The sequence below is a fragment of the Chionomys nivalis genome, chromosome X (genome assembly GCF_950005125.1).
Source record: "Chionomys nivalis chromosome X, mChiNiv1.1, whole genome shotgun sequence".
NCBI classification, from domain to species: domain Eukaryota; kingdom Metazoa; phylum Chordata; class Mammalia; order Rodentia; family Cricetidae; genus Chionomys; species Chionomys nivalis.
The window spans coordinates 4,017,088-4,034,164 of record NC_080112.1 but is presented as its reverse complement, the minus strand read 5'-3'; the positions used below and the strand labels follow the sequence as shown (position 1 = coordinate 4,034,164).

The following is a 17,077-nucleotide window of genomic DNA, read 5'->3' as shown; positions in this document are numbered from 1 at the left end:
TCCCCTATTTTATCTCCATTACACTTAAAAGTGTTTTTTTATCTCCATACAATTTTATCCCATGTGTAGAGTTTTGTGATTATCACCACAGCCCAGAAAAAGAACAGTTCCATCACCATAATGATCCCTTCTCCTCACCTTTAACAACACATGCCCTTGTCTCCACCTCTCCTATGCCTCCATCCTGCACCCATCCCAAATCCCAGATAATCACTAATTTGTTCTTCGGCTTCTGAGTGACATAATTCCAAGAAAGTCATATACAGAGAATCATGCTGTTTATAGGGTTCCACACCTCCTGCTTCCACACACTACAACACAATAAACCAAGCACAGTGGCACGGGCCTGCACTTCTAGTGCTTAGGAAGGTGGGCAGAAGTGTGGAAGGATGGCTGCAAGTTCCAGTTTAGGCTCCACAGCGAAAAAATAGATGAGCCTGGGATAGAACTCAGTCAGTGAAATGTTCTCTCTCTCACTCTGTGTGCATGTGTGTGTGTGGAGGCCTGAAGCTATAGGTTATCCCTAGAAACTGTCTACATTATGCATGCACACACAAAATAAAAAATAGAAGATAAAGTGTATTGCTGCTAATATCAGATATATAAGAAATCATCAGAAAAATGGAGGAGAGGGGAAAGATCCTATATATAACAGAAATATATACTATAAAATGCTTGGCAATGTAAGGAATGAAGATAAATAAATTTATGAAAACAAACACAAAGATAAAAGAACTACATAGACCAAGTTTGAATGAGAAATCTCAGTAATGCAAAAATCTGTGGTGCACGCCTTTAATCCCAGCACTCGGGAGGCAGAGGCAGGCGGATCTCTGTGAGTTCGAGACCAGCCTGTCTACAAGAGCTAGTTCCAGGACAGGAACCAAAACCACAGAGAAACCCTGTCTCGAAAAACCAAAAAATAAATAAATAAATAAATAAACACCAAAAACTCAAAATCCAAAAAACAACATAAAGGAAACTTTTATGATTCTTTTAATTATGTTACTGGGGACTGCAGGTTATGCATATGTATTAGTGTAGTGCCTACAAAGAGAGCATCAGCTCCTCTGGAGCTGTAGTTACCTGACCTGGGGGCTGAGAACCAAACTGGGGTTCTCTGCAAGGGCATTAAATGCCCATAAGAGGCCTGCCCCTTTCTGAATGGAGACGGGGAGGGGAGTAGATGAAAGTCTGGGGGAAAGAGGGGGAGGAGAGGAAGGAGGGAAAACTATGGTCAGTATGTAAAATAAATGAAAAAATGTTAATAAAATTTAAAAAAGATAAAATCACAGTGGAGGGCTGGAGAGTTGGTTCAGCAGTTAAGAGCATTTGTTGTTCTTGCAGAGGACCTGGGTTTGGTTTCCAACATCTACATGGCTGCTTACAGTTGTCTATAACACTAGTACTGGGGGATCCAACACCTTCCTGACTTCTGAGGGCACGAGGCATACATGTGGTGCACATACGTTTATGCAAGCAATATATTTATACACATAAAAATAATTAAAAAATGAATCTAAAAAAAATTTTAAGCCAAGTGGAGACCAGACATGCCTCTCGTCCTGCATTGGAGATGTTGAGGCATAAGGATCAAGCACCCACATTAGGCAGCTTAGGTTTGCTTATAACTCCTAGGAATCTGATATGTTCCTAAAAACAAAAACAAAAACACTAAATGGCCAGGCAGTGGTAGCACACACCTTTAATCCCAGCATTCGGGAGGCAGATACAGACCAATCTCTGTGAGATCCAGACCAGCCTGGACTACAGATCGAGTTCCAGGTCAGGTTCCAAAGCTACAGAGAAACCCTGTCTCAAAAAAAAAAAAAAAACCAATCACCTAAATGTTGTGTTTCAATATTTAGTTGTGTGTGTGTGTGTGTGTGTGTGTGTGGAGAGAGAGATTTGACAAGTGAAGAAATAAAGACCATAAATTTGAACAAGAAAGGGGGTGAGTTGGAAAACAATACAGTTGCATTTTAATTTCAAAGTATAAAAAAATACATTAAAAAATACTAATAGTCAGACATGGGGCACACACCTTTAATCCCAGCACTCTGGAGGCAGAGGCCAGCGGATCTCTGTGAGTTCAAAGCCAGCCTGGTCTACAGAGCAAGTTCCAGAACAGGCTCCAAACCTACAAATAAACCCTATTTCAAAACAATAAACAAACAAATAAGTAAATAAATATGAAAATAAAAAATATTAACACTCAGGATCTGTTGTGGTAATTTAAACTGAGCAATAATAATATCTTGAGTGAATCACTGAAATAACAATATGAACCAGCAGCAATAACATCAAAAGAAAAGTAAAACTAAGCCAAGTATGATGGCACACTCCTTTAATCGGGAGGCAGAGGAGCTCTGTAAGTTCAAGGCCAGCCTGGTCTACAGAGTGACCAGTCAGGGCTACACAGTCAAACTTCAGATTTTCAGATTTTGGAGTATGTATACAAACTTTGAAAATTAAGCATCCCTTATCCAAAAACTGAAATCCAAATTTCAGAGCATCCCAAATCTCAGGATTCTGGTGTGGGGAATGCATGTACCCTGTACAGGACAAGTAAAAGAAGTCACATTCCAGCTTGAGAAACTAAAGGGTGACTCAAAGAAGGCTAGAGCTGTAATAGTAGAGGGCGGGGGGGGGGGGGGGGAGAAAGGATGAAAGAAAACGTGAACATCACAGGTGAACGAGAAGAATCAAGGAAGGAGAGGGTGAATGAAAACAGGGCGGAAGCAGGTCTAATTAGTCCCTGCTCTAGAGAGGAAGAGCAGGAGGGAAGGTGCGTGGACAGAGGGCCAATTCACAGTCAAATGTCTGGGACCACTAAACTTAACTAACAGAAAAGGACAAAGGACCCCTGGGAGGCAGGGCAGGGCCAGGGACTCCCAGTTCCAGCTCAGTTTTTCACTCCAGAACACAGGATCCAACAAGCGCAGGAAGAACGTTGTGACCACAGGCACAATGAGCTAACACTTCACACCTTCAGGAACAGTCAGACTCAGAAAAGAAACAAAACCACCTTGTGTTGGGGAGGCTGTGAGGAAGCAAACCCAGTCTACTACTGCTGGACTCCACAGTCTGGCTCTTCCTGACAAGGCTAAACATAGTGATAGCACATGATTTGGTAATTTCTAAATAAAACCTAAGTCGGCTGAAAGTCCACACAAACCTAAGCCACACGAGAACCTGTACTGAATGTTTATAGCCATGTTATTCACAACAGTCACGTGGGAGAAACAATCCAGGTATTTGTCCAGTGAGGAACAGACAGACAACATTTAAGTGTTCATCTGTGCAGCGGAAAGCCATTCAGCCAGAAAGAGCTTCAGTACCAGTCCATCGCTCTACATGGAAAAACCTTGAAAACTGGATAGTAAAGGAAAGAAGTCAAACACGAAAGGGCACACAGAATATATATATGTGATATGCTCACATCAGAGAAGTCCAGAGACTGAAAATAATCTAGAGGCTGCTAGGGGCTGAAGGGACATGGGTGGTAGAGAGAGACATTTCGTTTGGAGGTGATAATGTTATAAAATTAGATGATTAGACAACAGCGATAGCTAGGCAACTGTGTGAATATACTGAAAAGCAAACCATGTGCACTGTAGATGAATGGATTTTGTGGTATGTGGAAATGGGAGTGTTTTCACATGTCAGATGGGAAGGGAAAATCATCCTGCTACACAGAGGCTTCTCCAGTACAGAGATGGGAGGTATAAAAGTCCTGTGTGTCGAGCCAGCAACATGGCTCAGTGGGTGAAGAAGACCGTTACCACGCCTGTGGCCTGAGTTCAATCCCCAGAACACACACAGAAGAGAGTGAGACCTGACTCCTGTAAGTTGTCCTCTGATCTCCACATTCAGGTGCATGTGCGTGCATGCACACACACACACACACACACACACACACACACATGCATACATAAGCTCAACTGACAAAACAGGCTAGATGTTGTGTCGCACACCTATGAACTTTGGAGGCAGTGAGCTTGAGGCCAGCCTACGGTGCCTGAAACTTTTAGAGGAGGTGTCAGCAAGCTGATGGCTTTTGAGAGGCACTCTCCTTTGTGGGTGTGGCTACTGGTAGGTAGTTCACACCTCAGTGGCCGGCTACACACTCATGTTCTTATTGTGCAGCACTACCTGGATTTAGGAGACTATTAATAACAATAAAAAAGACAAAGTTGGGAGCGAGATGGGGCAGGAACTAGGGGGAACTGGAGGGAGGGAGTGGCACATGGATACACTCAGTACACATTGTATATACATGTACAAAACTTTCAAAGAATAAAAATATTTTTAAAAAATAAACAAGCAATCAAAGACAGCTGATGGAGCCTATGAGACATAAGAAATGCAGACAGGTGAGAGCCACACATGCGGAAGCTTTCCAAGGCAGGTAAAGGCACCAAATCCAAGCGTCTGCACAGTAAGTTAAGGAAATGTAATAGAAAATTATTCCCAAATTAAATTGAGACCCAAAATGTTAGAGCCAAGGGATAAGAATGACTCAGAAACAAAGCTGCTTTTTCTAAATTAAATCCCAGAAGACCGAAAGGATCTTGGAGCTGTTGACAGACACCAAGCAAAGTGGTCAGAATCTTGTTTCAGGTTTGCCTGAGCTCACCACACAAGGCAACTGACAAAATCCTAAAAGAAATCTCTGGAAGAAAGGATATATATTCTAGACTCCAAAGGATTATATATTATTTTATATATTACATATTATTTTATATATATTACATAATACACACACACACACACACACACACACACACACACACATATATATATATATATATATATATATATATATATATATATATATATATAATGATGATGAGTGTGCCAGAAGAAAAACACAGCCAAGAACACAGGAAAATAAAGCATTATGAGTGGGAACCAGGAGAAAATAACAATCAAGGAACCGAGCCAAAGGCTTGACCAGGCAATTCATTAAAGAAGAAATCAACTTGAACAAGCCACACAGTAACAGGAGACATGTAAATTAAAGCAGAGTAATATAAACATGCAAATCCTGTAGACCTATATCATGATAACACTGACAAGGCCAAGCACTGGCAAGGCTATTCACAATGGCTATTTTAATGGGCTGCTAGTAGCCAGAACCAGCACAGCTGCTTTGGGAGACAGCTGGGCACCACTTCGTAACAATGAAGTGACAAGGACTGTGAACCCCAGAAACTCCACTCTTGGGTATTAATTTTGCAAATAGGAAGCATCAGCCTTTTTGGTCTTTTACAACTCTAGATACTAGAAGGGTTTGAATCCAAGTGCTTTTCATTATATGGGTTCTAGCTGATATTTATCAGATTATAAGGCATAAGACACAGAAAACAGTGTATTAGCCATCAAAGTATATTTTTTATTTATTAAAACTTTTGTTATAAAGGACTTTCAAATTAAAAACAACATACATGGAGCCAGGCAGTGGTACACGCCTTTAATCCCATACTGGAGGCAGTGGTAGGTGGATCTCTGTGAGTTTGAGGCCAGCCTGGTCTACAGAGCAAGTTCCAGGACAGCTAGGGCTGTTACACACAGAAACCCTGTCTCGCAAAACCCCCCAAAAAAGAAGGAAGGAAGAGAAAAGAAATGAAGAGAGAAAAGAAAAATTATCAGGCAGTGAGATTGACCAGACCCAAAGTCTATCCATTTCAATGAATTCCTATACAGTTAGAATAGCCATTCCAAAGGTGTGGCTCCCCACACTGAATTTTACAGTTTAACCATTTTACACATTTATCCACCACTACAAAAAAAGTCCATGACAGAATTCAAACTAAAAATTAGCTAGCTTCATATCTTTTCTCATAAATCATGTCCATCTATATTTAATGCAGCACTATTCACAACAGTCAAGAAACATGAGCAGCCTACTGAGTTGATAAACACAACAGAATTCTATTCAACCACAAGGAAAAATAAAATCATGTTTTCACAAAAATGGGAACAATTGCAGATCATTAGATTAAACAAAATAAGCCAGATTCAAAAACATCATGTTGTCATCTACCACACACATAACCTAGATTTTAATTTTTACATATATGTATTTACATGTGAGGGTACAAATCTTGGGAGCTCTTCAGGCAGGGAAAACAAAAGAGGGTAGGAAAACCCATGGGACATGAAAGCAGAATCGGCATGCTGTGGGAGAGAAAGGACCAGTGTGTAGGATAGGGCTGGAGAAAGGGTCAGCAAAACAAATAGAAAAGGCCATAATGGAACTCACTGCTTTTTAGACTATTCTGGTTTGCTTCCTGTTGCTCTGGTAAACACCATGACCTGTAGTATGAGGAACGGCGGGGCTGCATTCCGGCCGCCCTGGCTCCCGCATTGCTAGCTTATACCCCGAAATAATTACTCGGAAACTGTATTCTTTTGAACACTGATTGGGCCATTAGTTCTAGCCTCTTATTGGCTAATTTTTACATATTGATCTAACCCATTTCTAATAATCTGTGTAGCACACAAGCTGGCTTACCAGGGAGGTTCTTAACTTGCGTCTGTCTGGAGTGGGAGAATCATGGCGACTGCCTGACTCGGCTTCTTCCTCCCAGCATTCTGTTCAGTCTACTCTGCCTACCTAATTTTCTGTCCTATTAAAGGGCCAAGCAGTTTCTTTATTAATTAACCAATGAAATCAACAGATAGAAAGATGACCCTCCTCCATCAATGACCAAAAGCAATTTGAGTAGGGAAGGGTTTATTTCAGCTTACACTTCCAATAGTCCATCGCTGAGGGAAGTCAGGGCAGCGAATCAAGGCAAGAACCTGGAGACAGGAACTGATACAGAGGCCATAGAGGAACACTGGCTGGTTTACCCTGGCTTGCTCAGCTATCTTTCTTATACAGTCCAGGCTCACCTACCCAGAGATAGTACTGCCCACAGTGGGCAATTCGGCAAGGAAGGCTGTCCCTCGTTGATGGAGTTTGTGCTTTCTCTACACTTTCACACATTATCCAAGTTTATACAAAGACCACCGATTATTGCTGTAACCAAGTAAGTACTGTCTGAGCAAGTCTCTGGCTCATTTCCTGTTTATCATTTTTCATTGGTTGCCCAAAATAAAATGTATTAAGAAGGATCTGTTCCCACCTTTTAACATGAAAGATATTAGTTCTCTTTGGCTATCTAAGCAAAAAATAAAATAAAATAAAACTAAATAAATAATAAAAAGTAAAAATAATCCACCTAAAGAGTTTAGTGACCACTGACCTAACCAGCAGGAGCTCAAAGCTCACCGAAGACTCCAGAATGGATTCTGACATCAGCAGAGCTTATGCCAACCCCCAAAGATGACCCATGATCTCATTTCTTCCAACATGTCTATCCTGAGGCAGTGATGAAGACCGAAACCTTTGGTGACTCATGAGTATACTGAAGTCAGAAAGGGGAACTCCAAAGTATATAACTGAAAGTCGTGTATACTGCCTCAAACCCTAGTCTCAGCATTTGGGAGAAGAAGTAGGAGAAGTGTGTAAGATCAAGGCCAGCCTGAGCTACATATAGAGACCCTGTCTCAAAAGAAAAAGAGTTGTCAAGGGCTGGGGTGTGACTTGGCAGTGGGGCATTTGAGTAGCATGTACAAGGCTCTCATTTCCACCCCTAGCACCAAACACATACAGAACCATCTTGGAAGGCACAAGATATACATCTGTGCCAAGATCAGTGGTGCTCTACCAGTGGAGATTCTGCCCTCCAGCACCCTGGGCACTCAGCAGTTATCTTCATGTGGAAAGACAGGTGAGCAGGCTGCAACCTGTATCTGCTGGTTAAAGACAAGAGATGGTGCCAAACACCTTACAGAGCACAAAACAGCAACCACTTTCCCCCCAACAAACTATCCACTGCCAATGAACCAACTTTTATTTTTCTGTTATTGCCCACCCCCATTTCATGGAACCAAGAACCTCAAATATGCTAGACAAGTTTCCTAACAATAAGCAATCCTCCCCACAACTTCCAGGTATAATTTCAAAGGCATATATGGGTAAGGACCTGCCCTATGGTCTGCATATAGGAAGAGTTAAACCTCAGTAACTGTTTTGATATAGAAAAGGGTCCCAGGCTGCCCCAGCTCAAGAGCTACTCTAGACTCCTGAAGACCCATGCTCTGCCAATTTCAAGGAAACTGTCCTGCTGGGCATTATGCTCTCTATAGGAAGCCTTCCCACAGAGAAAACCCTAGAAAAACTTTCAGAGCCAACAAGCTGAGCCCCCTCACTAGAGAGAAAATATGACAGTTGACTGCACAGCATGGCATCATTCAAAGGGGCAGAAAGAAAGAGATGGTCATGACACCAAATGCATGGAATGATCTTTGCTACTTAAGGAACCAAAGAAACTAGCCTCATATTTACATTACAGTTACTACAACTAGGAGAACTGGGAAAGCATCAGTACTGGGGAAAGCAGCATTTTAGCTACATCATGACAGCTCAGTGAGTTTGTGCCACAGTTTTGAAATTGTGGCTAAAGATCATTGGACACTCCTCTATTTGCAAAGCAGAATTTGTACTGTTACCTAGAATCTCAACTATCCTATGTGAGTCATAGCACATAGAGAGCAATGAAAGCAACACTTTGGAACTTCCAAGGCTAGTTGATTAAAATCATACTCAGGGCATATACCCAGAAGTGCTGGAGAGTGGTGTTAGGGTTTCATATAACTCAGGCTGGCCTCAAGTTTGCTAGCCTTGAACTTCTGATTTCCTGTCTCCACTTCCTGCATGCTGGGATTACAGATCATCCAATGGTGATCAAATCACCACTCACTGAACCTCTCAGCAAGCTTCTGGAAGGGCCAAGTCTAGATTAGGTTCAGGAGTCTCTGAGCCAGGCTTCCCAGGCACCCAAGAGCAGCAGAGGAATGGCATGCAAAATGTCCAAAGTAACAGTGGATACAAAGCTGGAAAAGCAAAACCATCAGGTAGGAGACACCACTGAAAAAGGAAAGTCAGTGAATCTAGAAAGTATATTCCCTGAACTCAATGAAGCTCCTGATCTTAGGCCCCTCTGGGCAGCCAAAACAAGCCTTTTCATTGTCATCTCACTACAGCAAGGCCAGGCCCTTCCCTGGTACCCACAAATGCCCATTCAAATGGCTTCTGTGCATTCGTTACAGTTGCCCGTTATCTACCTCGTGAAGAGGGATGAAGACATGGCCTATAACATCAAGAAAAGAGCTGAAAACTTATCAGAGCTCTGAAGACTGAAATGTTATTTTTAACAAAATCTCAATCGCTTGATTTTACCAATAAAGACTCAGGAGCTAGATACTGGTGTGAAAGGCTGCTAGTTCCGAGAGGCAGAAAAAGCACCCACCTGACCTTCCTCCTCCACCAATGTTCCAGAAGCCTCCTTCTATGCTGTCTCCAAACACCCTCCTCAAACTGAATGGCCCTCTCTTATACTTCCTGTGCATCTCTCTATCCATATTCCTGACTCCCTTCACTCTTTAAGGCTTTTCCTTAATAATCCTATGTTCACTTCCTATCAATGGTTGCTTGTTCTGCCTCTTGACCTATAGCTGACTTTATTTGTTCCTCTTTACAATATTCAAGCAGAAAGCTCTTGGATTAAAGGTGTGCGCTAGGGTTGAGCCACACCACAACTAGAAACAGTCTTTTCCAGTAAATAATGCAATCTCTGGGTTAACAGTGTGATCAAATATCCTGCAACACTGAAAGAGTCTCCAGATCCTATAGAAGACTAACTGCATAATGTTGATCCCAGAAACATTCAAGGAAAGAAAATTCTCTCTGTCCTCATGATGCCCAAGTCCCAGGACTCAGACAGACAGGGCTAAGTAGCTTGAAATCAATCCTGCATACTTTCTGGGGCACATCTATCAAACCTGATACCCTGAGTCAGTCCACAGGTTCTTGCTAGGATCCTAGCCTGGCCATTCAGCTTTGCAGTACCTGGGGCCACTGTGGTCATGCCCAACTGTTGACAACCAGTCCTAACCCACAATTGTGTGCACCTACTTGTTGTAGGAGTCTGCTTATGTGCTCCCAGCTGCCCAGATTCCTGAAATAACCACACAAAAACCATATTATTTGCAATACTGTTTGGCCAATAGCTTAAGCGTATTTCTGGCTAACTCTTATATCTTAAACTAGCCCATATCTATTAATTTGTGTATCACCATGTGGCGTCTGTCTCCAGTGGAGCTATATTGCTTCTCTCTGACTCCGCCTTCTTTCTCCCAACATTTAGGTTAGTTCCCCCCCCCACTCTGCCCTATAAGGTTAAGTCAGTTTTTTTATTCGTTAACCAATAAAAGCAACACATAGACAGAAGGACTTCCCACATCACCTACTTCTGGTTGTTTGTTTGCTGAGGCAGAAGGCTAGCCCCAAACTCAAGATCCCCCTTCCTCAGTTTCTGGAACACTGAGATTAATAGGCATTAATAGGCATGTGCCACCACACCTGGCATAATTAGGAGATCATTCAGTGTTTATTTTTGGTGTGGTGTGGTGTGGTGTTTTGGCTTGCATTGCTTTACTTTGGTTGGTTATAATCCAAGGCTAGCCAGGAACCTGTCATGTAGTCCAGACTGTTGTAATTTTTAAAAGGCATAGACAGCTCTCAAACTCACAGCAATCCTCCTACTTCATCCTCCCAAATGCTGCTGGTATTACAGACATGGGCTGCCACAGCCATTTTACTTTTTAAATTTATTTATTCATTCTTTCTTTTTGAGGTACTGGGGATGGAACCCAGGGCCTTGCACATGTTAAACACATGTTCTACCAATGAAAGCTCCCACCTTGTTAATTGTTTTAAACAAATATATAATTTATATACTGATGGAGGAAGGTCATTGGTTAAAAAATAAAGAAACTGCTTGGCCCTCATAGGTTAGAACATAGGTGGGTGGAGTAAACAGAACAGAATGCTGGGAGGAAGAGGAAGTGAGCTCAGACTCGATAGCTCTCCTCCCTGGGGCAGACGCGATGCCGCTCCTCTCCAGAGCAGATGCAATGAAGCAAGCCGCCAGGTCAGACATGCTGAATCTTTCCTGGTAAGACTGATGCTACACAGATTATTAGAGATGGGTTGATCGGGATATGAGAATTAGCCAGTAAGGGCTAGAGCTAATGGGCCAAGCAGTGTTTAAAAGAATACAGTTTGTGTGCTGTTATTTCGGGGCATAAGCTAGCCAGGCGACCAGGAGCTGGGGCGGCAGGAACACAGCCCGCAGCTCCCACTACAATATACCATACAGTCACCCTTTCACTATGTATAATTCAATGGTTTTTGAAGTACTTTAAGATTGTGCAAGCATCACCTTTCTTTATTTCCAGAACATGTTCATCACTCTGCAAAGCCTTTATCCTTTTAAGCAGTCACTTCCCATCCCCTTCCTCTAATCCTTAGCAACCACTAATCTATTTTTTGTTTTTATAAATATGCAATCTCTGAAAATTTCATGTAAACAATGCTGGCAAGATTTACAAAGTGTATATCTTAAATGAGGCCTGGAACATATAGATGTAGAATTAATATGTGCTAACCTGAAAGGGGTTCACTGGAAGACAGGTCCTGTGCTGAGCACTTCAGACACTCACACTTATTTAATCCTAATAACTGCCACACTAGGAGGATTATCCCCATGGTTAATTGAAGAAACTTGCCAGAAGGTTCCTAAACCCTTTAGAGCTACATGTTTTCCATGTAGGAAGTGAGATATTGCACACTACTTTTATTTCATTGTTTATATTAACATACAAAGTAATGGGCTTCATTATGGCATTTTCATCCATATACTGTTGTACTTCACTCATGTTCACCCTCCCTATTGCCCATTACCATCTCCTAGTCTTCCTTCTGCTTCCTTCTTGCCTTTAGGTGATGTAGGAGTCCCCTCTGTATGCTGTGAATGATGGGGAACTTCAGCCAATCACATTCTGTTTAGGGTGTGTCCCCCTGGGGCCACACAAAACAAATAAAAACATCCAGGTGCTCTTGCCTCTTCCTCTTTGCCCTCTGCGGTCCTGGATGGCTGGAACCCTGGTTTGTAAGTTTTCTTTCTTCTGTTTATTAAAGTTGAATATTATTTTAAGTTGGTCTGGTTAATTACAACTTCCAATCGACCACACCCATCATGTGAATACCATTGGTGAATAAAGAAACTGCCTTGGCCTGTTGATAGGGCAGAACTTAGGTAGATGGGGAAAACTAAACTGAACGCTGGGAGGAAGGAGGCAGAGTCAGGGAGAAGCCATGTAGTCCTGACAGAGACAGGTGCTGGGAAATTTACCCAGTAAGTCACAGCCACATGGCAATATACAGATTACTAGAAATGGGTTAAATTAAGATGTAAGAGTTAGCCAATAAAAAGCTAGAGCTAATGGGTCAAACAGTGATTTAAATAATATAGTTTTTGTGTGATTATTTTGGGGCTGAGCATCTTCCTTCAACATTTAGGTCATATATGTATATGTATATATGTCATATCTGAGAAAAATGTGATAGTTATTTTTTCCCCATTACCTTCACTTTTTCTTGCCACATTACTACTCCCCTACCTCTCCCCAACAGTCCTGGTTTGTCTTCATGTCACATAAATGTAAATATATGCATGCATACATATATAGACTCAGCATCTGAGAGAAAACATCTGGGTATTTGTCTTTCTGAGTGAGTTATTTTGCTTAACATGATGACCTCGAGTTCTACCCACTTTCCAGCAAGAAATATAATTTTTTTCTTGTTCAAAGATGAATAAAACTGCATTGTGGGGTGGGTAAGATGGTTCAGTGGGTAGAAGTACCTGCCATCAAGCCTGATGACCTGAGTTTGATCTCTTTGACCTACATGATGGGAAAAGAGGGTCAACTAAAGGAAGCTGTCCTCTGACCACCACATGTGCCCTGTGGCATGTATGTGCCCCCAATAATAATATTATTATTATGTAATAAAATTGTTTTAAATTGTTTCAAAACTCCACTGTGTACACGTACCACATTTTCATTAGCCATTTGTCAGTTGATGGGCATCTAGACTGGTTCCATATCATGGCTATTGGGAACAGTATAGCAACAAAGATGGTATGCAGGTATCTGTGTAGTCTGTTAACTTAAGGGCTTTTGGTTACATACACAGGCGTGGTAGAGCTGAATCATATGTGAGTTCTATTTGCAGATTTTGAGGAGTCTCATATTGCTGTCCACAATGGATGCACCGGTGCACACTCTCATCAATGGTGACTAAGGCCCTCCCACACCGTCATCAGTACCATTCTAACCTCAAGCAATTTTAATTTGCATTTCCCTGAAGACTAAGGATGTCGAATACTTCCTCAAATATTTCTTAGCCATTTATATTTCTTTCTTTCAGAGCTGGTTGGATGGTCCCTACTGTCCTGGAACTAGCTCTGTAGACCAGACTAGCCTAGAACTCACAAGATCTGCCTGCCTCTGCCTCCTGAGTGCTGGGATTAAAGGCTGTGCCACCATGACCCAGCTCCATTGTTTTTCAAGACTGCAACACATCATTATGTATGTCAAAAGGCAGAGCAGGTCACAGTGTCAACCTTCCTGGGTTGGCTACTGAATGTGTGTGACGCACTAAGAGTCTGGCTCCTGGAAGGCCTTCCTAAGGAACAGCCCCTGTTAAGACTCTTACATACACAGCTGAGGTCCTTCTCCCTGGTGCTCAGAAGAACAACTTCCACACTCTGGGTACCTTCAGATGACAAACCTGTCCTCAGAAGATACTTCAGAAGAAGTAAGATACATATTGAAGTTAACTCCCCTTTGTCTTTAGAGAGTGACTTTGCGGGGGTTGGGTTTTTCTGAGATAGAATTTCTCTGTCTAACAGCCCTGGCTGTCCTGGAACTCACTCTGTAGACCACGCTAACCTTGAACCCAGAGACCTGCCTCCATCTGCCTCCCTAGTGCTGGGAATGAGGGTGTGTGAATGAGTTCTTAACCATCCTTTCAACTTCAGAGAGCTAAAACCTGAGTCTACTTCCTAGAACCTGGAGGAACTTACACCTTATTCCCAGATGTGTTTCTGGGACTTTTTGTATGCCTGCGGAGGTTGCTGAGGTGCAATCCATTACTGAGGACAAGGAACAAGAATAAAGGAACACTGGCAGAACTCTGTGGACCCCAATACATAAAAATTGGGTCCCTACCTTTAAAAGAAAACTACATCTGGCTCAGTGTTCTTAGATCAAGAAAATATCACAGGGTGGCACTCTTATCTGTGTTGAACCCTGGTTATTTCTTCTGATATGTGACCACAGTCCCCTTACTTGGAGCAAGGATAATAGCTAGCTAACTTTTTTTTTTTTTTTTGGTTTTTTCGAGTCAGGGTTTCTCTGTGGTTTTGGAGCCTGTCCTGGAACTAGCTCTTGTAGACCAGGCTGGTCTTGAACTCACAGAGATCCGCCTGCCTCTGCCTCCCGAGTGCTGGGATTAAAGGCGTGCGCCACCACCGCCCAGTGATAATAGCTAACCTTAAGAATTATTGTGGCGATTCGAAACAAGATAATGCTAGTGTTGGCCCAGGTCTCAGGAAGCAGAGGCAGGAGGACAATGTTGTTCAAGGACAACATTGGATACATAGCAAATTTGAGGCTACCAAATTGGGTTATATGAGACCCCATTTTAAAAAAAAAAAAAAGAAAGGAATAAAAGAAGGAAGATATATTTTATACTTGGCACACAGAAAGCACCCAGGAAATGGTAGCTTATCAATGAAGAACACATTCCTGGGTCAAAGACACCTTTGTGATTGTTAGTCATTATATGGACTGATTGAACAGGTTTAGAGAACTCATTTATAGGAAGCCACTGAAGGTTAGCAGTGGGGCAGCCTCCAGGTCTAAATTATACCCAGTGGTTTAAGATGACTACTGTGGAGTCACAGAAGCCTGGGAGCAAACCCTAGCTGCCAATTAATCACTTATGACATCAGCTCTACCCGCTTCCTCAGTCTCTCTGAACTCAAAGCTTGGCCATTTACAAGTCTACTTTCAAAACCCCCATGCCATAAGATGCAATTATCTAGCATGCACAGGGTTTCATGTTCCAATTCCAGTAAAGGAAAATAAAAGCTCATTTGTAGTCTTAGGAATCTCCTACAGTGTTTGGAACACAGCTCTCAAGGATAAGGTGGCCTATCAGATGGATACTTTTCTCTACAAAAGATCATTTGATAATAAAATTTTAACCCCAAAGAGAAACTGAAAACAATTCAGCAGCTCTTTATCCTTGAGATTGTTTCCTTCTCTCCACAGCAGTCTATCCCATAGATCTGATGTCTGGGCTATTCCCCACACACACACACACACACACACTAGGTTGTCGTTGCAGAGACTGAAGACTTGGCTTTCTTTACCCTCTGCATCATCAGTTCCTAGAACCCAGACTGGCCATACCTTTGTAGCTTGCTAAAAGGTTCTTCTTGTAGCAATTCCAGCAGGGTTGTCCTTAACTATTTCTGCATCTTTTGTATAACTTCCTGGGCTAGGTGTTCTCCTCTTTACCAGTGTTCCTTATACGTGACATATATCTTACTAGAAGGCAGTGCTAGGACCAAGTTTTGTCTTCCTAAGCTTGTGTTTTTCATGGGTAAATTTGCCTTCATTTTCAGAAAGCTCAAAAGCACAATTCTTGCTCAGTTACAATTACACGGTTTTCTTGAAGCTGTTTTGGAGTTTTGTTTTGCTTTGTTTTTTTCCGTGATGTGGAGACGGGACATAAATAAATGTAAGAAGACTCTGCTGGTACTTGTTTACAATACTATTTCCAAGCACAGACTGTATTTATCATAAGAATATGCTACTCAGACTTGAATGTTTCTGCAAATTACTCTAAATAAAACACTGAATCTGATTCAGGTCAGGATCAGGGTGCAAGATATCGCATTTCTGAGAAAAATCCCAGGTGATGCCCAGGTGGCTGGGCCTGGTGTACAAATTGTGTTGCACAAGGTGGAATAAACTTGTTTCTTTGATTCAGCACAATTTCTGTGTCCATCTCCACAAAATATGGCCAAAGTCTCTAGAAGTGTAGGGACCAACACCAATAGCATGTAGAGAACTAATTAATATAAGACCCACAAGTTGCCCCCTCCCGCCCCATTTCCGCTTTGTCCCCACTCTAAGCCCACCGAGATCTAGCCAGGAAGTCACCTAGGAAGCTCTCCAGGTGTTTTTGCTGCAGGTGGCCTCATAGCCAATTTTCAAAATGACGGCTTTTTCCAAGATTTTCCCAAGGTACACTCCTGGGAACAGCTGTTGTCACCAATGGTGGCATCTGCTTGGCCAGCATTTTAACATTCTAGTGTTTTAAAATCAGTAACAAGGGTCCCATCACTCATTTTCGACTATACAATTCACAGTGCGTTCAGTCCCTGAAGCCTCAGACCTTCACCCCTAGGCCAAGAATGGCCAAGTCGCCCAAAGCCCCCACTTCAAACCGGTCAGACGGGGGCAGGGCCGCTCATGCGCAGAGCGACCCCCAGGCCACAGGGCGGGGTCCCTGGGTGCCCCAACCCCCTTCCACCTTACCTCTCTGGACCAGGGTGGCCAAGGAGAAAACGAAGCAAACGAGGAAAGCAGTACGCCAGGCCACCATGACTGGGAGCAGGTTCAGGGGCCCGAAGGAGCACGGTTAGCGCAGGAGGGCCCGAGGGGGGCGGGGATGGGAGGAGCTGGGGAGGAGGAGCCCGTCACAACCGCAGGGCCCCGCCCAAAGCTGGCACCTGTCGCGCGGCCAGGAAGGACAGAGGAGAGGCGCGCCTTAATACCCGTGCTGGGGCGGGGGGGGGTGGGGGGGGAGACTCCTCAGGGCCCAAGGCAGGAGACTGGGCGACACTGCCGTCTCGGGAACTCCGCCGCAGTCTGGAGGCGGGGCATAGGGCGAGGGCGGGGCTCGCAGACACTCGTTCTGTCGCGCGATCTGGATTGGGTGGCTTGCCTACTCACTGCGGCAGACCCCTTTCCACCCTATCGTCGCTAGGGGAATGTCAGAAGAGGCCTGCAAGCCCCTGTAGTGCGCCACCAGAGGCCA

At 43.1% G+C, this 17,077-nt stretch overlaps 1 protein-coding gene across 1 annotated transcript in view; it reads right to left on the bottom strand.

The window, feature by feature from the left end:
- Nucleotides 1–16,816, bottom strand: part of Cd99l2 (CD99 molecule like 2) — an 85,040-nt gene extending 68,224 nt beyond the window's left edge. Inside the window, exon 1 of the mRNA XM_057760224.1 lies at nucleotides 16,576–16,816. Coding sequence (XP_057616207.1) covers nucleotides 16,576–16,642 — 67 coding nt within the window. The 5' untranslated portion in view covers nucleotides 16,643–16,816. The remainder of the gene's footprint in view (nucleotides 1–16,575) is intronic.
- Nucleotides 16,817–17,077: the final 261 nt, after the last annotated feature.